Source organism: Barbus barbus, assembly GCF_936440315.1.
Source record: "Barbus barbus genome assembly, chromosome: 2".
NCBI classification, from domain to species: Eukaryota; Metazoa; Chordata; class Actinopteri; order Cypriniformes; family Cyprinidae; genus Barbus; species Barbus barbus.
This window is the reverse complement of record NC_136730.1, coordinates 34,393,385-34,416,735: the sequence shown is the minus strand read 5'-3', so window position 1 is coordinate 34,416,735 and position 23,351 is coordinate 34,393,385. Positions and strand designations below refer to the sequence as shown.

General features: G+C 41.1%; 1 protein-coding gene across 1 annotated transcript in view; it reads left to right on the top strand.

Annotated features, from left to right (window-relative positions):
* Positions 1–2,930, top strand: part of LOC306881489 (B-cell scaffold protein with ankyrin repeats-like) — a gene marked incomplete at both ends in the record, with an annotated part of 111,428 nt that extends 108,498 nt beyond the window's left edge. The window contains 5 exons of the mRNA XM_079435628.1: positions 81–155; positions 605–1,353; positions 1,435–1,495; positions 1,679–2,060; positions 2,675–2,930. Of these exons, the coding sequence (XP_079291754.1) occupies positions 81–155; positions 605–1,353; positions 1,435–1,495; positions 1,679–2,060; positions 2,675–2,930 (1,523 nt within the window). The remainder of the gene's footprint in view (positions 1–80; positions 156–604; positions 1,354–1,434; positions 1,496–1,678; positions 2,061–2,674) is intronic.
* Positions 2,931–23,351: the final 20,421 nt, after the last annotated feature.

Below are 23,351 nucleotides of genomic sequence, written 5' to 3'. Positions count from 1 at the left end.
GCACCGAGTTTGACAGTTGAGGTAAATTCTGTAAACACTGCTTTGAAAATTAATGTTTTTTTTTTTTCTTGTGCTTGCAGGTTCATTCAGACAGTCGATCTTTGTTGCACCAAATGCACTGAAAGTCACAGATCAGATGGAATACTGGAAAGAGGGTTCAAAAAAAAAGGATCTGCCTGAATCCCATCCCGCTGTTTCTCATCGGAGAGCTTGTCAACTTTGACTGTCAAAATTACTGAAATTTAACACAACAACTCCAACTAATTGTTACTGTATTATTTCATTTTATTAACGCTACCAGTCAAAAGTTTTTGAACAGTAAGATTTTTTATGTTTTTAAAGAAGCCTCTTCTGCTCACCAAGCCTGCATTTATTTGATCCAAAGTACAGCAAAACAATTTTGATTTTTTTTACTATTTAAAATAAAAGTTTTCTATTTGAATATGTTTTAAAATGTAATTTATTCCTGTGATCAAAGCTGAATTTTTAACATCATTACTCCAGTCTTCAGTGTCACATGATCCTTTAGAAATCATTATAATATTCTGATTTGCTGCTCAAAAAACTACTATTATTATTATTATGTTGAAATGTCACGGTTCAGGGTGCCTTCTCGGCTTCTTGGCAGAGCACGTGAAGGACGAGATCTATTCCCTTGAGCTGCCTGCTGGCTTGGATGGGTTGATCGACCTCGCCATTCGAGTCGACGACCGGATCGCTCTCTGTTCCCAGTACCGAAGAGGGGGATTTCCCCGCAAGCGTGTCGCGGGCGCCGAGACGACAACAGCTTGTGACACGCTGTCTCAACGCCTCGTCCTCCCGGAGGAGGAGCCTATGAGGGTCAGAAGAGCACGGTTGACTGTGGGGGAGCGATGCCGTCGCTTGGCCAATCAGCTGTCTCTCTACTGCGGGGAGGTGGGTCATGTGGCAGCTGCGTGCCCTGTAGAGGGGCGACGCTCATCACGCAGGGGAGAGCATATGGCGAGCGTGACTGCCACTCGACTGCCATCTGGTGGTCGTTTAGAGTTTCAGGCTTCGTTACGGTTCGGGGGAGCTGTTTCCCAGATTTCTGCATTAATCGACTCTGGAGCGGAGGGCGATTTTATGGATTCCGGATTGGCCACACGCCTGGGGATTTCGTCTGTTGCCCTGGCCGAACCCATTTCTGCTAGAACTCTTTGTGGCACCCTACTGACTAATATTACACATGTTACTAAGTTTGTCACATTAACACTGTCTGGTAATCATGCTGAGGAGATCCGTTTCCTCATTCACTCGCCCACCACTCCAGTGGTGTTGGGTCACACCTGGTTGGTCAAATACAACCCCCATATCGATTGGGCTCGCAGTTCTGTTTTGGCTTGGAGCCCTTTCTGTTTAGCTCAATGTTTGGGTGCTGCATTTTCCCCGGTCATGTCTTGTTCTGTGTTGCAGGAGGAGCCGGTGAGCCTGGCGAATGTACCGGAGGCTTACCATGACTTGAGAGCGGTGTTCAGTAAGTCCTGAGCTTCATCTCTGCCTCCACACCGCCCGTACGACTGTGCGATTGACTTGTTGCCTGGCACTTCCCCACCTAAGGGGCGCTTTTACTCTCTGTCCGGACCAGAGAGGGAGACCATGGAGAGATATATACACAATCCTCTGTTAGCAGGCCTTATCCGTCCCTCTTCCTCTCCAGCTGGGGCGGGGTTCTTCTTCTTGGAGAAGAAGGATGGTTCGCTGCGCCCCTGTATAGACTATCGGAGGTTGAATGACATCACGGTAAAGAATCGTTATCCTTTGCCGTTGATGTCGTCGGCCTTCGAACTCTTGCAGGGGGCAACCATTTTTATGAAGTTGGACCTCCGCAGTGCTTATCACTTGGTTCGGATTAGGGAAGGGGACAAATGGAAGACTGCCTTTAACACCCATTCTGGGCATTTTGAATACCTTGTTATGCCGTTTGGCCTTTCAAACTCCCAGAATGAGCGCGATCATATCCAGCACGTCAGGCGAGTGCTCCAGCGGCTGCTGGAGAATCGTTTATTCGCCAAGGTGGAGAAGTGTGAGTTTCACGCACGGTTGGTTCCATTCCTGGGGTTTATTCTCTAGCCTGAAGGTATCCGAATGGATCTTGCCAAGGTAAAAGCTGTTGCTGATTGGCTCACCCCAGATAGTCGTAGAGCAGTCCAGCGTTTTCTGGGCTTTGCCAATTTTTACAGGCGGTTCATTCGGAACTTTAGTCAGGTCGCTCTTCCTTTGACGGATCTCACCTCCACTACGAAACTATTCTGTTGGTTGTCGCAAGCCCAAACTGCACTTGAGAGCTTGAAGAGTCGGTTTATTTCAGCTCCCATTTTAACGACCCTGACCCGTCTCGGCAGTTTATGGTGGAGGTCAATGCGTCCGAGGTGGGGGTTGGGGCAGTTTTGTCTCAGAGATCATCTTCAGATGAGAAAATACATCCCTGCACCTTTTTTTCTCATCGTTTAACCCCCACGTAACGGAACTACGACATCGGGAATAAGGAGTTACTAGCTGTCAAGCTGGCACTGGAGGAGTGGCGTCACTGGTTAGAGGGTGCGGGGTTTACATTTATTGTTTGGACTGACCATAAAAATCTGGAGTATATCCGCACCGCTAAAAGAATAAATTCCAGGCAGGCTCGCTGGGCATTATTTTTTGGACGTTTCAGGTTTACCATTTCGTATCGCCCGGGCTCTAAGAATGGTAAACCTGACGCGCTGTTGCAGATCTTTGAGGCTAAGGCTAGTCCCTCCCCCCTTGTGGCTATTCTGCATCCCGAACGGGATGTGGTGGCGGTCACCTGGGGGGTGGAGTCCAAGGTCCACACTACGTTACGTGATGCTATTGTTCCCGCTGGATGCCCAGAGAGTCTGCTGTTCGTGCCCGAGTCAGTCCGAACTGCCGTCCGAACTCCTCTAGCCTAGCGTGCCACCCTGGAGCGACTCGTACGTATAGGTTAATCAAGCAGCGTTTTTAGTGGCTGTCCGTGGCGTGGGATGCTCGACGGTTCGTGTCGGCCTGTCCGATTTGCGCTGCGGGTAAGGGCTCCAATCGACCCCCAGTAGGGCTACTCCAGCCGCTGTCGGTCCCTTCGCGACCCTGGTCACACATAGCGATGGACTTTGTTACTGGCTTGCCCCCTTCTAATGGCAAGACGGTAGTCCCCACTGTGGTGGACAGGTTCTCAAAGGCGACCCACTTTATTCCCCTCCTCAAATTCCCCTCAGCGAGGGAGACAGCGACTATTGTCTTGGATCACGTGTTCCGTATTCATGGCCTCCCGGTGGACGTGGTTTCTGACAGGGGTCCCCAGTTTGTGTCTAAATTTTGGACAGAGTTCTGTCGACAGCTGGGGGCGACTGCAAGCCTAACCTCCGGATATCACCCGCAGACTAATGGTCAGGCTGAGCGTGCCATCCAGGACTTGGAGAGTGTGCTGCGCTGTGTGGCGTCTGCCGAACCGTCATCTTGGAGTTCCAGGTTAACCATGTTGGAGTATGCGCATAACTCCCTCCCTGTGTTGTCTACGGGTTTATCTCCCTTCCAGTGCTGTTTAGGCTACCGGCCACCATTATTTCCCTCTCAAGAATCCGATGCCGTTGTTCCTTCTGCGCATGCGTTTATTCAGAGATGCCTCCGTACTTGGAGGATCGCCAGAGAAGCCCTCACTCGGACTGGCGAGAGGAACAAGGTGTCGGCGGACCGTCACCGTACCAAGCCCCCACTTTAAGTGTGTGGTCAGAAGGTCTGTTTGTCTTCTAAGGACATCAACTTCAGACTTCCCTCGCGTAAACTGGGACCCAAATTTGTTGGACCGTTTATGATTTCTAAAGTGCTCAGTCCGGTGACGGTGCGGCTCAAATTAACCCACAGTTTAAAAAGATCCCCACCCGGTTTTCCATGTTTCTAAGATCAAGCCCGTCTTATTTTGTGTTTTGGTGGCGAAAATAAAAGTTTTCTCCTGCTCAACTCTGCATCTGAGTCCTTCTTCACTCATGCCGTGACAGAAAACAGTCAAATTTTTTCAGGTTTCCTTGATGAATAGAAAGTTCAGAAGAACAGCCTTTATCAGAAATAGAAATCTTTTTTAACATTATAAATGTCTTTATCTTAATGGTCAATGAATCTTTTGAACAATCTTTTGATCAACCCCCCCTGTGATGATGCACTTTTTTCAGCTAGTTCATCCTAGAGCTCACGACTTGTAATTTGTACTTTTAAAAAGAAAATGTTCAACAATTAAAAAGAATATTATCAAAACTAATACTCGTTATTACTATTATTATTACAAGTTATTGTGATTTTTATGGGGTGCACCACAATTTAATTGTTTTTTACAGGTACATTTTTTTTTAAACAACATGAAAATAAACATTACAGCACTGATCCTGTAAATGAAAATACGGTAATAATACTGTAAATGAAAATACAGTAAAGCCATTATTATACTGTAAATGCAATTACAGTAATAATACTGTAACCATTTTACTGTAATCATTACTGCTGTGCTCTTAGGGAATGCCAACACCTGTTGATGCTTTATTTTTCGTTAATTTAGTGACTGTATTGAATAAATACCGGGGGTTATGTTTGTTTTCTTCTAGAAGAGACGAAAAGTAATCAGATCTAGCAGTTTTAATGCTTTTCTGTAGGATAGGGTACTTTCCCGCCAAGCAATATGAAATACCACTAGTTTAGTTTTCCTCCATCTGCGCTCCATTTTCCGGGCTGCTCTCCTTAGTGCGCGAGTGTGCTCATTATACCACGGTGTTGGACTCTTTTCCTTAATCTTCCTTAAGCGTAAAGGAGCAGCAGCCCATAGTTTCTGTTACATCATCAAGTTTTTCTGCACTGTTGGATATGCTGAGGAATTTAGATAAATCAGATAAGAGATTACTTACAAAGCAGTCCTTTGTGGTAGAAGTGATGGTTCTACCGTATTTGTAAGAAGGAGTTGAATTTACAGCTTTAGCTATATGGAGTTTACACAAGACTAGACAATGAACTGATATATCATCGCTTTGCTGCAGAATTTCAGCGAGTGATCTAGTGTTTAAAGGCTCAAGCTTTAAAATTTGTTTTGATGATTGATGTGACTTTGGTGCATAGCTTTCTGGAGAGGTTGTCTTACAGGAGGTCTGCTCCTGGGTGCAGGCCATTAGAACAGAAAAGCCTAGATCTAAGAAAAAGTACAGTTTCTGTTCATTACACCAATCATTTAGAACAGATAATCTACTGTACCTTTCATTTCCTCATCAGCTACAACCAGGGGCAGAATGGGACAAAAATTCAGGCCAGGAAATCTCACACTGATCCAGACCATCTCATACACCAATAACAAATCCTGAAACACTGACAACCCTATTTTTTGTAGGGCCATCACATAAAAAAGTTTAAAACTTTAGGCTGGGGCCGAGTCTCTTTGTTTTGCCCTGATGTATCTCACACTTAATACTCAAGATTTAACAAAACTATACTTTCTAAATTGCTTAAATGTCAAAATTTGATTGTTAAACTATCTTAATACAAAACTCTTAATACTTCCATTACAAAAATTAACCACGATTTTCTTATTTTCTTATTATTATTATTTATTTTATATTTTTTGGCAAATGGATTACCATTTGTGTTTAGTTTTACTAAAATTCCATGGTTAAACTACGGTTAGTGTAGAAAAATCATGGCTAATTTGTAGTTACCCTTTGTAGTTTTAATAATAGTAACTATTGTCTTTGGATTTATAGTAAAACGCTCTGGTTATTGATGTAATCTCGGTTCCCTGAGATAAGGGAACGAGTGTTGTGTTTGAAAGCATTTGGGAAAAATTACTGTTTTACTCTGTACTGAAGCCTGATTTGTTCACGTTTGTGTAGCTGAACAAACCAATGGCGCTTTAGCCCACCAGAAATGACAGAGCAGACCGCTATATAAGTCAGCTCAGAGTGCCATTTCATCAGAATAATTTGCAACAGTCATCAATTTACGTCCAGCTTATAGCACGGCGAGTGACCTAACGCTCATTGCCTTATCTCAGGGAACTGTGGTTACATCAGTAACCAGAGTGTTCCCTATTGAATATTCTCTCCCATTGCATTTGAATGCATATGGGGAAAGCATCCATTCACGCCGCGCTATGAGCAGATACAGAACTGCCTGTTCTACGAGCCCGGTCTTGGTGCACTCAGATAAGGACTCCTAAGAGCATGAGCTAAAGCTAATAGCTGAGAACGACAAATATGACCAGCTTCACCCAAAGGGGAGAAGAATGGCAATTAAACAGAAAGAATCCGTGCCTGCAGGGCAGGGACATCCAAATTGTAAAATCTGCCAAATTTGGATGGTGACGACCAGCCGGCAGCCGCACAAATGTGACCAATAGAAATCCCGCTGGACCACGCCCAGGAGGAGGCCATTCCCCTTGTGGAGTGGGCCCTCACACCTATGGGCATTGTAAAGGCCCGGGTATACTTCACATTCTGCGTTCCGTTCTGTCTCGCGCACAGCCACGTCCGCACAGCTTTCAAAGTATACTCAACTGCGGATGACCGCATGGGTGCAGCAGGTGCAATAATATTATGCGGCACCTGAAAGTAGTTCCCAGCTATGTCATAACTAGTTACCAAGCTGGGGACTACTTTCAGGCACTGCGAAATATGCATAATATCATTGAGATCCAAACTCAACACAGAAAGTGCTGACTGACAGCGCTTACAATTCACCCACTCGCTTAACCGTTGCCAGAGCTAGGAGGAGGGCTGTTTTAAGCGATAAGGGCTGCAAGTCGGCCAAACTGAGTTGAATTTGAATTTGAATTTATTTATTAGGATTAACCCCTTGGGATGTACCATCTCGTTTTCGAGGGGGTCCCAAAATGTATCACAATCACAACATAGTAACAAAAAAACAATACAAAACACAAAATGAACATTACATCCATAAACAACACCAAACAATAAGACACAAACATTAATTTGGAAAAAAAGCACCACAACATGAAAAAATAACTAGTAACAAATATGGAACAAAACATAGTACAAAATATATCGATCAGTGTATCTGATCACAACATAAGCCAAAAAATATATATTAAAAAAAACAATACCATCTTCAAAAATAACATGTACAATCCAAAGTAAAATATAATAAAGTTTGCTTAAACATCTTAAATGATGAAATAGATCGAATATCTGCAGGTAAATTATTCCAGTCTGCTCTTTTACCAATGGTTTTTTTGACACAAGGAACAAAAAAGTAGGTCTGAACAGAATGCCTAAATTGTTAATTTGAGCAAGCAGCCATATCACCCTGTAGCCCAAGACCGGTTTCCCACTAAAGCTAAGCAGGGTTGAGCCTGGTCAGTACCTGGATGGGAGACCTCCTTGGAAAAACTAGGTTGCTGCCGGAAGAGGTGTTAGTGAGGCCAGCAGGGGGTGCTCACCCTGTGGTCTGTGTGGGTCCTAATGCCCCAGTATAGTGACGGGGAAACTATACTGTAAAAAGCACCGTCCTTCGGATGAGATGTTAAACCGAGGTAAATCCGGCCCTGGCTGCCGTCGCATCATCCAGGTGGATGCTGCACACTGGTGGGGGTTGAGGAGATTCCCCTCTTGTATGTAAAGCGCTTTGAGTGCCTAGAAAAGCGCTATATAAATGTAACAAATTATAATTTAAAGAAAAAGGTACAAAGTATTGTAAATAACTAGGATATTTAAAATTAATACATTTGAATATAAATTGAAGCCAGTGAATATGTCGTCTTGTGTGCAAAGATGGCCACTGGAGTGCATCATGCATTATATAATGATGAGTATAAAAAGAACAACCCAAAACAAATCTGCAAAGTCTATTATATACTGTGTTAAGAAGAGCAAGATCTAATTTTGATGCAGTCTGATAAACAACATCACAATAATAAAGGATTGGAAGTATAAGTTGAGAGGCAAGTTTCTTACGAACACTGTATGAAAAACAATTTCTAGATCAATGTAAAGTACTAATTCCAAAACTGATTTTAAAAATTGATTGTAAAATATGATTAATATGTGATTTAAATGAAAGTTCAGAATCAAGCCATACTCCAAGATATTTAATAGTATCAACTTTATGCAGAGAAGTACCGTCTTTACATAATACAGCACAGGAACAACTTTTGGATTTAAGTTTCTGTCTAGAACCAAAAATAATATAAGACTTAATTTTATTAATCACTAATTTATTATCCAAAAGCCAATCTTGTAAAATATTAAAATCATAATGAGGAGATAGCTGAATATGTAAAATATCAGAAATAGATACATATATGACGGTGTCATCAACATAAAGTTGAACACTACACTTATTGAGAAGTAACGGTAAATTATTAACATAAATAGATAAAAGAAGTGGTCCTAGTATAATTCAGATTTATTCCCATTTAATACTACACATTGTTTTCTATTATGCAAATATTAATTGAACCACATAATTTATTGAATTTTCAGACAGACCAATAGTATAAAGTTTATCTAAAAGTAAAAAGTTTATCTAAAACTAAATCAAAAGCTTTGGACAAGTCAAGAAAAATAGCACCTGTAAGTTTACCATCATCATCAGCTGAAAACACATCATTAGTAAATTTAAGTAATCCAGTAGTTGTAGAATGATTGGATCTAAAGCCAGATTGATATGATGATAAAATATTATTAATATTGAAATAATCTGAAAGTTATTTATATATTATTTTTTCAAAAACTTTAGCTATAGAACATATAATAGTTATAGGTCTGTACACTTATTAAAGTGGAGTAATGCGTGCACTTTTCCAAATAACTGGTATCTCACATGTAGACAAAGACAAATTAAATAAGCAAGTGGATACATAAGAATATGAGAAGATAATTTAAGAAACTTATTTTCAATGCCATCCAATCCAGCACCACTATACCACTTAATTCATTAATAGCATTCTGAACTTCAACAGGTAAAATCTTACTAAATTGAAAAGAACTACTACATGAAAAAGTATCATATATAGCAGTGGCATTCCGTCCATATAAGCTGCGAATGCGCCGCATACCCAGGCTGTCTGAGAGAATGAGTTCACAGGCTAATTAATATAAACATGATTATAACCTTATCATTTGAAATGTGACTTAAAGCTTAATAAAGTGTTGGGAAGTCGTGGCCTAATGGTTAGAGAGTCGGACTTGTAATCCGAAGGTTGCGGGTTCGAGTCTCCGGCCGGCAGGAATTGTAGGTGGGGGGAGTGAATGTCCAGCGCTCTCTCCACCCTCAATACCACGACTGAGGTGCCCTTGAGCAAGGCACCGAACCCCCAACTGCTCCCCGGGCGCTGCAGCATAAAATGGCTGCCCACTGCTCCGGGTGTGTGTTCACGGTGTGTGTGTGTTCACTGCTGTGTGTGTGCACTTTGGATGGGTTAAATGCAGAGCACGAATTCCGAGTATGGGTCACCATACTTGGCTGAATGTCACTTCACTTCATAAGTATGTAAAATTATTTCTTTGAAAACAACTGTAATTTTCTGTAAATCTACGTCAGTGACGGGAGCTTCCGGGTAAGCAGATTCTCCGCAGCTTTGGCGCCTCCGCTCTGTTGCTCACTCGTCAGGATTTCATGCGCGAGGTAAGCTGTCCGCGAAGCGCTCGCCCAAGCAGAAAAATGCGCTGTTGCTGCCAGATCTGGATTGCCGAAAATTATTTGTTTTGTTTTGTTTGATGCAAAACTAACTCGACTAAATCATCTGAAAAAAAAAACGTCATAACTGTATATATTCATGCTTTCTTAAGCAAAGCAAATTTTGAAAGTCCACTAAAAACATAGGCCTGTCTGGTCTTAGACAATGTTGAAGACGTTTTGTTAACATAAGTAAATAACAAAAAAAAGTTTATAAAAATGTATATAAAATTTGAAATAATACCAAACATCAAGAAAAAATAGGAAACAATACCTTTGTTTTCCGTATACTTGTGTCACTTACAGTTAAAGTCCTTCTGTGATTTTGTTGTTTGCAACGTTACTTGGCAATGTTTTAAAGATATCATTATTATTTAGTTATTGGTAATTTGCATGGTCTATTATTGTCATCTGGGTGGGAGTTTTAACTCCTATTTACTGGGAATAAAACAAATGAAAAACAAACAAAAAATTCAGTTGATGCAGAGACGTATAGACCGGGGGAATCCCCCATCTCCCCACGCTCTGAATATTATGTAGCCTATTATAACATAGCTACGTGTAATCTTAATCTTAGCACTCAGCATACCCTGTTAAAAAAGTCACGGCTCGCCACTGATATATAGTACCAGTATTCAAATAAGAATCAGATACTAACGTAGAACAAACAGAAGAAAAATCCTGACTGAATGATTGAGCAATAGATAGAGTCATGTAATATTGTTAACTCTAATTTGATTAATTGAATGTTTATCTGAAGCACTGAATATGTTTTTAATTTCATTCCAAAAATACTTACCATATTCTTACCATACATTCTTTATAATAAGTAGATTTCGCATTTCGTACTGCTCAAATTTCTCAAGTGCCTAAATACTTCCCAATCAGCATTGCTTCTTGTCTGACAAAATACTGACCATGCTTTATCCCTTAGCCTAAAAAGACTAATTCAGAATGAATCCAAGTGTCACGGTGCACACAACGGGGAGGAACGCAGAACACGGAGACGAGAATATAAACTCAAAATAACAGTCTTTAATGAATCCAAACAAGGCAGGGCAAGACAAGGCAAGGCACAGACAGGACAGGAACACCAGGGAGTAACGAGTAGACCAGACGACACAAAACTGAACAAGCAGGACTATAAATACACAGGATAATTAACACACACACAGTTGGAACAGAATTAACTAATGATCACATTAAACAAGTGTAGTGGGGTGAATGGGAGCACATACAGTTGTAGCTGAATTAACCCCGGAGGGTGAAGTGAAGTGAATGAAAGTGAAGTGACATTCAGCCAAGTATGGTGACCCATACTCGGAATTCGTGCTCTGCATTTAACCCATCCAACGTGCACACACACAGCAGTGAACACACACACACCGTGAACACACACCCGGAGCAGTGGGCAGCCATTTATGCTGCGGCGCCCGGGGAGCAGTTGGGGGTTCGGTGCCTTGCTCAAGGGCACCTCAGTCGTGGTATTGAGGGTGGAGAGAGCGCTGGACATTCACTCCCCCCACCTACAATCCCTGCCGGCCCGAGACTCGAACCCGCAACCTTCGGATTACAAGTCCGACTCTCTAACCATTAGGCCACGACTTCCCCTTAAACTTCCCCACGACTTCCCCCTTCCCCTTACAACACTTCCTTGTGGAATTCCATTAATAACTTCAAATTCCTCAGACATTTCAAGATTCAAGATTCAAGAGTTTTATTTGTCACATACACAATTATACAGAGTATAACCAGCAGTGAAATGTAGGTCAGGTCCGCTCCAAGGACAATTCAATTATAAAGTATAAAAATATTAAGAGAAGAAAAGTAGAAAAAAAAAAATAAATAAATAAAATAAAAGAATAAAATAAAAAGATAGATAAAAAATATAAATATAAATGTGCAGGTCAGTATGTTGTTGACTTAAATAGTACTAAGAGGAATGTGCAAAAATAATGTGCAAAAAAGTTGTACAGGGTATATAATAGCAGCAATATGAGGTAGAGAAAAATTATGAATAGCTTATTGATATGGTGATATTTACATGGAGTCAAGTGATGTTATGACACAGAGTTAGAGTTTAGGAGCCTGATGGCCTGGGGGAAGAAGCTCCTCCTAAGTCTCTCAGTTTTTGCCATCAGGCTACGGAAGCGCTTACCAGATGGAAGCAAAGTGAATAGCTGGTTACCAGGGTGATTTGAGTCCTTGATTATTTTGACAGCTCTATTTTTGCAGCGTTTGAGGTAGATGTCCTGCAGAGAGGGGAGAGCAGACCCTGAGATGCGCTCAGCTAAGCGCACAACTCTCTGTAGTGCTTTGCAGTCCTGATTGGAGCTGTTTCCATACCACACTGAGATGCACTGAGTCAATACACTTTCTATGGTCCCTGAATAGAAAGTTTTCAGGATTGCTGGTGAGACCCTGAATTTCCTCAGCTGTCGCAGATGGTACAGTCTTTGCCTGGCTTTCTTTACCTGTGTTTGGATGTGTGTAGTCCAAGTCAGGTTCTCGGAGATGTTTACACCGAGGTACTTGAAGCTGCTCACCCTCTCCACAGGGGTCCCACTGATCATAAGAGGAGTGTAGGGCTGCTGCTGTCTCTTCCTGAAGTCCATGATCAGCTCTTTAGTTTTGCTCACATTCAGAGAGAGACAGTTGTCCTGGCACCATGATGTGAGTCTCTCTACCTCGTCCAAGTATGCGGTCTCATCGTTGTTGGAGATGAGGCCCAGAACCACAGTATCATCAGCGAATTTGACAATAGATGTGGAGCTGTGAGAGGACACGCAGTCATGCGTGTAGAGAGAGTAGAGCAGGGGACTCAGGACACAGCCCTGTGGGGCTCCTATGTTCAGAGTGATGGAGTTTGAGGTGAACTGGCCAACTTTCACCACTTGAGGTCTGCCGGTGAGGAAGTCTTGAATCCAGTCACAGAGTGAGGAGTTTAGGCCGAGGTCTGTGAGTTTAGATGCCAGCTTGATGGGGACTATAGTGTTGAAAGCTGAGCTATAGTCAATGAATAGCAGCCTTACATAATTTCCATTGTTGCTATCCAAGTGTGTGAGGGAAGAGTGGAGAACGTGAGAAATGGCATCGTCCGTGGATCTGTTTGGGCGATAGGCAAACTGAAGAGGGTCCAGAGTATCAGGGATGGAGGAGCAAATGTGGCTCTTTACAAGTCTCTCAAAAACCTTCATGACTATAGATGTGAGGGCAACTGGGCGATAGTCATTCAGGCAAGAGGGTTTATTGTTCTTTGGCACAGGGATAATGATGGATTTTTTGAATGAGGTGGGAACCACGGCGGTAGCAAAGGACTCATTAAAGATAGAAGTGAGCAAACCAGCGAGCTGATCGGCGCAGGACCTCAGAACACGGCCGGTTATCCCATCAGGTCCGGCTGCTTTCCTGACGTTCACTTTCTTTAGCGCCCTCCGAACCTCATCCTCCGACACGGTGATTACAGGATCATCGCTGCTCTGCCTGTTGCTTCCAGACGCGCTGGTCGGCAGAAACGCGCCGCCGCCGTTGCCATCGAAGCGGCCGTAGAAGATGTTTAACTCGTCGGCCAGCAACGGATCTGCTCTCACCTCCGCGGAGGATTTGTTTCCGAAGTCACAGATGGTCCTCAGTCCCTGCCACATCCGTCGAGAGTCGTTGAGCTGGAAATGAGACTCAATTCTCTCTCTGTATCTGTGTTTGGCGGCTCTTACTGCGCGTCGGAGAGCATAGCACGATGCTTTGTACTCGCTCGTATTCCCAGACAGAAGAGCCTCATTGTAAGCGGCGGTGCGTGTGTTAACCGCGGCACGGATTGATCTGTCCACCCACGGTTTCTGATTGGAGAATGTCCTTATCGTTATTGTTTCTGTAGCTTGCTCGGTTAGCGTGTTTACGAAGCTTAATGCTACATCCGTGAACTCGCTGACGTCAGAAGAACTCGCCCGGAACATGTCCCAGTCGACGTCATCAAGCGCCGCCTGCAGCATAGTCTCTGAGTGGGAGGACCAGCGCGTCACTACTCTCTGCACCGGAGGTTCCTGAACGAGCCTTTGTTTGTATCTCGGGGTTAGAAAGATGGCAGCATGGTCCGATTTGCCAAAAGCCGGTAGTGAGCGTACTCTAAAGCATCTTTCTGATAAAAAATCTAAAACCCAATTATATAACCTACCTCTTATTCCAATCTTATTTCATTTAATTAATAACCCTTCCCGACACATATAACCATAAGCCTTTTCAATATCAAAGAATACAATATTCATTAATTATTTCATTTTAAATGTTTTCTCTATCTCATTACTTACTTTCGCAACAGCATCCAATGTAGAATGTCCTTTTCTGAAACCACTATGGTATGGTGCAAATAAACCTCTGTATTCAAGGAAATAATTAAGTCTTCTGACTAAGATCTTCTCCATGCACTTACATAGGTGGGATGTTAGGGCGATGGTTCTATAGTTGCCAGCATTGTTAGGATCCTTTCCAGATTTTTTAAAAGGCAATATTAATGCACTCTTCCAACTTTTTGGCATACATAGCTCATTTGATCTTCTCCCGTAGCAGTATTTCTGATAACATTTAATACCATTACAAATTAATTCATATTAATTTCTTCATCCATAGTACTTTCCACATGGTCTTTTTTTTTTTAAACACACCCCTATTTTCATTTAAAATCTTTTCTTTATTTTGTATGTGAATATCATCTAAATGGTCACTGGCAAACTTCTTTCCTAATATATTTTCCTTATCTGTTAGCCTTTTCCTTATCTGTTATTTCCATTATTCCATCATCCTCTAATACTGGTATTTTAACATACACTTTATTCCCATTCATTTTCTTCATCATTGACCATATCTCTTGTTACGCCTACCTGTTTACCCCTACTGGCTCTGCTACACAGTGCAGATGTTAGTTGGGCAACAGGTGTATTTAATCCCTAATTAACTCACTATAAGTATAAAGACTTGTGACTTAGAGGGAGATTTTTGGCTTATCTCTTTCACTTCTCTCATCTCTCTCACATTATTTCTTTTGTCCTCCCATATTTATTTTTAGTGCCTGATATTGTTTATTAAATAACCACACGCGTGTGTTTTCTCCCCTAGACGTCGGTTTCTTTTGATTGTTTAATATTTGTTTTGCCTGGTTTGACAATAAATTAGTATATTGTTAAAACATTCGTTGTTTGCTTTTTTTATGTTGCGGTACTTGAGCCAGCCGTAACATAAAAAATGGGCGCTCGTCCGAGATTCTTGAGTGTTTGTTTTGAGGGAGTATTTTATTGTCTCTTCAGGATTTCTTGTAAGGATCGGCTTTCACTCCGATTAGTTAGAGCGTTTCAGCTGGGCTGTGCGTGAGCGGTCCTTCCATCGGAACGCTGTTTGTTGTTTTGTTGATTTTGTTTGAGTTTATTTGGAATTTTGGAAGGAAATTCCGGGTGGGGGTACGCTTCTCGCGCAGCTGAACTCATTTGGAGAACGGTTGTGACGAGGTTCAGCGTTTCAAGTCGCCTCGAGCCCGGCAGTCCTTTGAAGACTAGTTAGGATAGTTAGCTTCAACAGGCAGGCATATCGGAGATGAAAAGCCAATGGGAATCCTGGTGAGTACTTTATATTTCTCCCTGGTTTTTGTTTAGTTTGATTTATAAAGAGAGCATGTTTTCGCGTGTGGTTATGTGCTAAGTTTTGCCAATTTATATAGGAAGTGGATGTTTGTGTAGACTGGTTAAAATATCAAATTTGATTTGTTTACACGAAGATTTTGCGTTTGGGACAATAGAGCTGATAGATGATTAGTCAATTTGTCACAGCTGTTGTAGCCTGAGTATGACCGATTGTTATTTACTGTGAGTAAATTAGTACTGCATTGATTGGTTATGCAGGGTTTTCCTATTATAATTGAGCATTGATTTATCCTCGTTATAACACAAAAATTGTGATGTGACTTTAAGGTCTGTTTGATTAATTTGAATAATAAAAACAGGATTTTTGTCTTGGATTTATTAATTCACTTTATCTTTATGAATTTTTGGGGTTATAGTGGATTGAGCTAGGCTGTATGAAATGGTATGTCAATGAGTAACTATTATTGAATAACCATTTGAGCTTAGGCTGTTTTCAGGCACTGTTTGTTTTGGGAGGATTTATTAGAATTATTTGGATTTGTTGTGGTCAATTAACTTATCTTCATTGTGAATTTTATGTTAGTTCAAAATGACTTCCATTCAGGGATTGAGTGTAGAACTTTCTGAGAAGTTTCTAGATAAGTGCACTAAAGAACAACTTGTAGAAATCGCAGAGAGTCACGCAATCATTTTGACTGGAAATGATAAGAAGCGCAAGGAGGATTTGTTAAGAGCTGTTAAAAGCCAGTTTATAGCCAAGGGAATTCTGGTTGTAGGAGATGAAGCTGGTATTGGTAACGTAGTGTATCCACTGGTTGAGAGGGATTTAATGTCCATGGAGAAACAAACACAGTTTGAAACTGAGAGATTATTGGTTGAAGGTACTCCAGCATTAGAAGATAGGGAATGGGAAAAACGTTTTCAGGTTAAAAAATTAGAGCTTGAACAGGAGCGTGAACGTGCACAATTTGAACTGAGGAAGTTAGAGTATGCACGTGAGAGTGAGCGTGAACAGAGGCAGTATGAGATGAGGAGGTTGGAACTTGAATTGGAAATGAAAAAAGTGGAAGCTTCAAAATCCATTCAGGTTGTGCATTCTTCTTTTGACGTTGGTCGAAACATTAAGATGGTGCCCCCATTTTGTGAACGTGATGTAGACAAGTATTTTGCTCATTTTGAAAGAGTTGCTTCTTCTCTAAAGTGGCCAGAAGAAGTTTGGACTCTACTTCTGCAGTGTGTTCTGACGGGGAAGGCTCAGGAAGTGTTTTCTTCTCTTTCTGAAGAAGTGAGCATAGATTTCAATCAAGTTAAAACAGCCATTTTAAGAGCGTATGAGTTAGTACCAGAGGCTTATCGCCAACGATTTCGTGGTTATAAAAAACCTGAAAGACAAACATATGTTGAATTCGCTCGGGAAAAAGAGATTACGTTTACAAGGTGGTGTCAGTCGCAGAAAGTAGAAACCTTGAATCAGTTAAGGGAGTTAATTCTTGTGGAAGAATTAAAAAATTGTGTACCAGGGTCTGTGTCTACTTATTTGAATGAGCAGAAGGTTCTTACATTAGCTAATGCAGCTGTGTTGGCTGATGAATTTGTTCTGACTCACAGAGTTTCTTTTTCTGATAGAGGTTCAAGTGATCAGGGTAGGAAGTCATTTCGAAATCGTTGGACGCCTCTAGTGAGTACATCGAATACAGTGTCAAGTATGCCCCCTGTGAGTCAGAATTTTTCATTGGAGAAGAAGGGTAAGGTGATCTGCTTTTACTGTCACAAAGTAGGACATAAAATTTCAGAATGTAATGCTTTAAAGAAGTCTGCTAAGCCAGTTGGATTGGTTGGACTTGAATCACAGGAGATTCATGCTCACCAATATAATCCTGAGATTAGGATGGGGATCTTAAAACAGGTAGATGAGGGGGATAATTGTACTGAGTATGCTCCGTTTATTACCAATGGTTTTGTGTCTTTGCCAGGACAAGAAGGAAAAGTCTCTTTGAGGATCCTGAGAGACACCGGAGCTTCTCAGTCGTTTTTGTTAGAGGGTGTTCTTCCACTCTCAGGTCAGACTGCGACTGGGAAGGATGTATTGATTAGGGGGATAGAAATGACCTTTTTAAAAGTTCCCTTACATAAGGTACATCTTATCTCTGATCTTGTAACTGGTGATGAGATTGTGGGAGTACGGTCTTCCCTTTCTGTGCCAGGGGTTTCTTTTATCCTGGGGAACGATCTTGCTCAGGGAAATGTCTGGGGAACATTAAAAGCTGTACCATCTACTGTTGTAGTTTCTTCACCAATGTCTGCAGATGTTCCTGATGAATGTGGTCAGAAATTTCCCCATTTGTTCCCTTCCTGTGCTGTTACCCGAGCCAGAGGAAAACAACTTAAAGCCGACCGACTGTGCGAAGGTGAAGTTTCTTTACATCTTGAGGTTGATGGTGAGACAGTTGACGGGGAACCACTTGGTATGACCTTGTCAGATAATATTTTGGATTCATCTGATTTCTTTTCTTAGGATTCTGTCTCTCGGGAGAAGGCCGTGTCAGAGGATTTTTTATCCTCTATGTTTCATGTCTCTGGGGAGGACCTGATTCAAGAACAGTTAGCTGATGTAACTCTTAAACCTTTGTTTTCAATGGTTTGTAACGAGGGGGATATTGAGACTCAGTTACCCTCTTGCTACTTCTTGAATGGTGGAATGTTGCTTAGACGGTGGGTCAGTGAATCTGAACCCATTACTAAGGTTTACGTTCAAGTGGTAGTTCCTCTTAAATTCAGGCAGTCTGTGATTGGGTTAGCACATGATGGAGTGGCTGGACATATGGGAGTGAGGAAAACATATGATCGATTGCAACGTAAGTTCTTTTGGCCTGGTTTAAAAAGAGACGTGGCTAAGTTTATTCAAACTTGTCATGTGTGCCAACTCACTGGTAAGCCAAACCAGAAAATCCCTGTGGCTCCTCTCCAACCTATTCCAGCTATATCAAAACCATTTGAGTATTTGCTGGTTGATTGTGTAGGTCCTTTACCTAGGTCAAAGACTGGTCATTTGTATCTACTCACCGTTATGTGTTTATCTACCCGATATCCAGCTGCATATCCTGTCCGGTCCATCACTACAAAGTCTATTCTAAAAGCTTTAACTTCCTTTATGTCAACATTTGGCATTCCTAGAGTTATCCAGTCTGACCAAGGCTCTAATTTTATGAGCCGTCAGTTTGCTAAGGCTTTGCGACAATTGAAAATCAGTCATAATATTTCCAGTGCATATCACCCTCAGAGTCAAGGGGCCCTCGAAAGATTTCATCAGACCTTGAAGTCATTGCTACGGTCATACTGTGTGGAGCTTGGTTCCGATTGGGAGGAAGGGCTGCCTTGGTTGCTCATGGGAGTTAGAGAGGTTACTCAGGAGAGTATTGGATTTAGTCCAAATGATCTGGTATTTGGTCATGAAGTTCGTGGTCCCACTGCGGTCCTAGCTGACAACTGGATTCCTTCTGAACCTTCCCAAAATGTTTTAGATTTCGTGAGTGGTTTTCGATATCGGCTGCATGAGGCTCGAGCAATCGCTCAGAGAAAACTGGGGAAAACTAAAATAGCTTGTATAATTCTGCAATCCATTTGGTGGTTATTTTTCCTCAAACAGGGGGTGGGGGGACTATAAATAGTTTTAGAAAAAATATTGCAGGAATCTCATTTTTCGTGGTATCTTCTTCAAATTTGAAATATGAACTCATGAGACATGTGGCTTTCGATCCATTACTTTTCTGGATTGCTCCAGGACTTATTTCATGTATTTGTATATGAAATAAAAAAAACATTCAGTGTGGAAAAAATATTTTTCAAGGCACGTCAGTGTAGGGCTGTAGTACTCGAGTCCGGACTCGAGACGTTTTTTCTGTCGTCTCGGACTTGTCTTAGACTCGTTGGTATTTGGAGTCGGACTTGTCTCGGACTTGGTCATTGGACTCACCAAATGTTCTAGTTGGTCTCGACCGAGTCCAGCTATATATGCTTTTTTTTTCTCTTTGAAAACAAAACCATTAATCTGGCTCGCTTGTTCGGAAAATGGGTAATGTAATTGGTTTAATTTACAATCCATCTAGAACGGGCATGCCATTGGTCGGCTGGTAAATGCACGGCTGCGTCATATGCCTGGCTCCAAGTGTGAGCGCTGCGCAGAGGCATAATTACTTTTTATTTTGGCCACAGACACAATGTCGGCGAGTTGCATAATACAGTTTGGTTTTACAAAGTTCGTTGGAGTTTTCCCTCTGTTCCACCTGACTTTCCTTTGTTTTTATATAGCTTATAAATGCCCGCGCGCAATTTACTTTCACCGCTTGTCAGCGCACATGATTAACCACTCTCTTGTGATGCTCTCTATGCCATTCACACAGAATGTGCTTTTGTGTTGACAAAGATGCGACGCGGGCAGTGAAATAGGAAAAAATGCAAGAAGACTGGAGTTAAACATCTTTTAATAACTAGAGCGCCGCGTTTTTAGAAAGCCGTTTCATGCACGAGACACTGCAAGAGACGCGAGCGCAACAGTCAAACGCGTCCATGTTTACATAGAAAAAACAATGGAAAAGCAGCGTAATCGAATAAAAAACCTGTGACGAACTACTACTGTATGTCTGATATTTCATGTTTGCATCAGGGTGACAGGCTGAAAATGGCTGTTCATTGTTTTCACAGAGCATTTATAGTTAATAATAGCACTCTAGGTGTTATACCTTCAGTTATTTTGAATTTGAATTACTTGAGAATTTTTTAAGCATTTTTCTTGTATTATTTCTGAACATATATGCATAAGAAAAGTTTGTACAAGATGTAGTTGTTCATGCATCTTTTCTGCAAAGATATTTAGTGATTTGTTTAACATTTACATCATGATGACAACTTCGTGTGTGTGGTGCACAGAATATAATTTTCTTTAACTAGAGGTTTAATAAAAAAAAAGTTGCTTGAATCATGTTGTAGTTATATTTTCAAGTTGACTAGTTAACTGTTGTACAAAATCGAGAATTGGTCAAATATTCTATGAAAATATTTTTTTTTTTTGCCACATGGTCCAGCCTAGAAACAATTAAAAAACCTTCCAATTTTTAATTTCTTTAATTTTTCAATTTCTAATTGTCTGTTCTCTAACTGAACTAAATTATTTTTATTTCTACTATTAAAAATGGCCTCAGCTTAACACCTGTAATTCTGTCTATATCCCCCTATCCCCGGGGGACATATATTGCACCTATATTATATGGCCTAAGGTAAACAGCAAACAAATGCATGCGCGGCCACACAAAGACACACAGAGCTGAAGGTGTTTATATGCTACACAGCCTTGCTTGGGACGGTTACATTGTACTATGCTTTCTTTAGGACAGGGGTCTTAAAACTTGGTCCTGTAGGGCTGGTGTCCTGCAGAATTCAGCTCCAACCCTTATCAAACACACCTGAAACAGCTAATCTAAGCATACTAGAAACTTTCAGGCAGGTGTTTTGAGGCAAGTTGGAGCTAAACTCTGCAGGACACCGGCCCTCCAGGAATGAGTTTGGACACCCTGGTTTAGAACACGTACCAATTTCAAGAATGAGAACATGTTGATTTATTTTTTAGACTTATGTTGCTTGTTCGTTGTAATATTTTCCATTGGCAGCCCAGAATGTGATTGTTTCACTATAATAAAAATGCTGAAAATGTGAAGTTGCACTTCAGTTTATGTGACTTTAGTGAAACTACTAAACCTAAAGTAAATAAAATAGCCTAATTTGATCCTACAGTGTTGCTGCACATGCTTTTAGATCATTACAAATAATAATGCAAAAAGATTATCTTAGAATAGAAGATATGCTGTCTCTCGTGTCATAAATTATCAATAGTTAAGTATGTGGTTTTGAAGAAGATGCTTTTATTTTCTTTCTCTGTTTTGACTGTCTTATTTGGACTTGAAGTGAAGTGACATTCAGCCAAGTATGGTGACCCATACTCAGAATTCGTGCTCTGCATTTAACCCATCCAACGTGCACACACACAGCAGTGAACACACACACACCGTGAACACACACCCGGAGCAGTGGGCAGCCATTTTATGCTGCAGCGCCCGGGGAGCAGTTGGGGGTGCGGTGCCTTGCTCAAGGGCACCTCAGTCGTGGTATTCAGGGTGGAGAGAGTGCTGGACATTCACTCCCCCCACCTACAATCCCTGCCGGCCGGAGACTCGAACCCGCAACCTTTGGATCACGAGTCCAACTCTCTAACCATTAGGCCACGACTTCCACGACTTGACTTGGACTCGAACCTCTTGGACTTGGACTCGAACCTCTTTGGACTCGGACTTGACACGGACTCGATAGTCCTGGTCTTGGACTTGTCTTGGACTCGACAAAAGTGGACTTGACTACAGCCCTACGTCAGTGTCTATAACTTTTTATCTTTTTGAGCATTATCAACTCTGGATGATAGATAGTAAAGCCTAGTGTGTCTTCTTTCCAAAGATACCTAATTTGTTTGTGTAGCACACTTTGTCAGGAACTGTTACCGTTTTAATTTAGGTAGGTTATTTTCACCTGTGAGGCCCAAAATTGGGGGCGAAGGTTAACCAATGCAGCCTGAACCGGAAAGAGAATTGATTAGTTCGCCTCCGAAGTCTTCGGGTTTGAGTCGTTCGTTCATCACGTGACAGCCCCATACGCTTAACCAATGCAGCCTGAGCCGGAAAGAGAGTTGATTAGTTCACCTCCCGCGTCTTCGGGTTTGAGTCGTTCGTTCATCATGTGACGTGACAGTTTTGGACAGAGAAATTAGTTAATTTACAACCTTTCTTACAAACGGGTGCATAGTCATTATTATTATTATTATTATTATTAATATTATTATTATTATTATTCTTATTATTATTATTATTATTTACTTTTACAGTTATGTGATGCTTTTCTGGTCTCAAATTATTGCTTTTAATTTCTGTCACATGGTTCTTTTAATTTCTGTCACACTATGTGGTAATAAAGATAATAACGAGTTGGTTATGCTTTATTTTTATTTTTTTTGGAGTCTAATCTTCATAAAATACAATAGCTTGTTGTATTTATGTCTTTTGAGTTAACCGTTTAGATTGGACTATAGTGTTACTTACTATAATTTTGTAACATATGACGCTTTAGACATTAACACTCTGTACACACTCCTGAATTGTTTTTTTATTGTTTATTTTTGTGCCAGAAAAAGCTATAGCAAAGAGGATAACTATTCCATACAACTATACAAAAAATACAGTTTTACTTTATAGTAGTCTATTTGATATGTACTGATCTGGCAAGTGGTCACGTGACAAAAGAACGAACGACTCAAACCCGAAGACTCAGGAGGTGAACTAATCAATTCTCTTTCCGGCTCAGACTGCATTGGTTAAGCGAATGGGGCTGTCATGTGATGAACGAACGACTCAAACCCGAAGACTTGTCAGATAACAGGTGGTGCGCAAATCATAGACTAAAGACCCAGGTAAACAATTAATTAATATTTTCTGTTTCTTATAGCATTATAGCTTTGTATTGTTTGTAGTGTGATAAACGTTTGCATAAGTAGTAGATGTGTTTGGAAAGTAACACGTAACATTTGAATTATATTTTGCTAAAAGGAACGAAATGACTCGAAAAAAGATTTGTTCATTTTGCTGAACGAGACTCAAAGGTCCGAGTCGGTAAAATTATCCGAACTTCCCATCACTACTAACTATTCATTTACAAAGGCTTGTTAATAAGGCTTAATATTAGTAAACAATGCTATATTGCCCAATTAAACTCATTTTTTAAATGAAGAACTTTACGTAGGCTATTGGACTGAACTGAATGGGTTGTCTTTAACTGAGCAATGATATTTTTGTCAGTTACACTAAAATTGGAAAGAGTGATATATTCTAGATACACTAAGTGCAAATAATGATAAATTCAGTTTACACTAAAATAGCAGCATTTTCTTTAGCAACAGGTGTGTAAATAGTAGTTAGGTGGCATATGTTTGTACTTCAGTACTGTAGT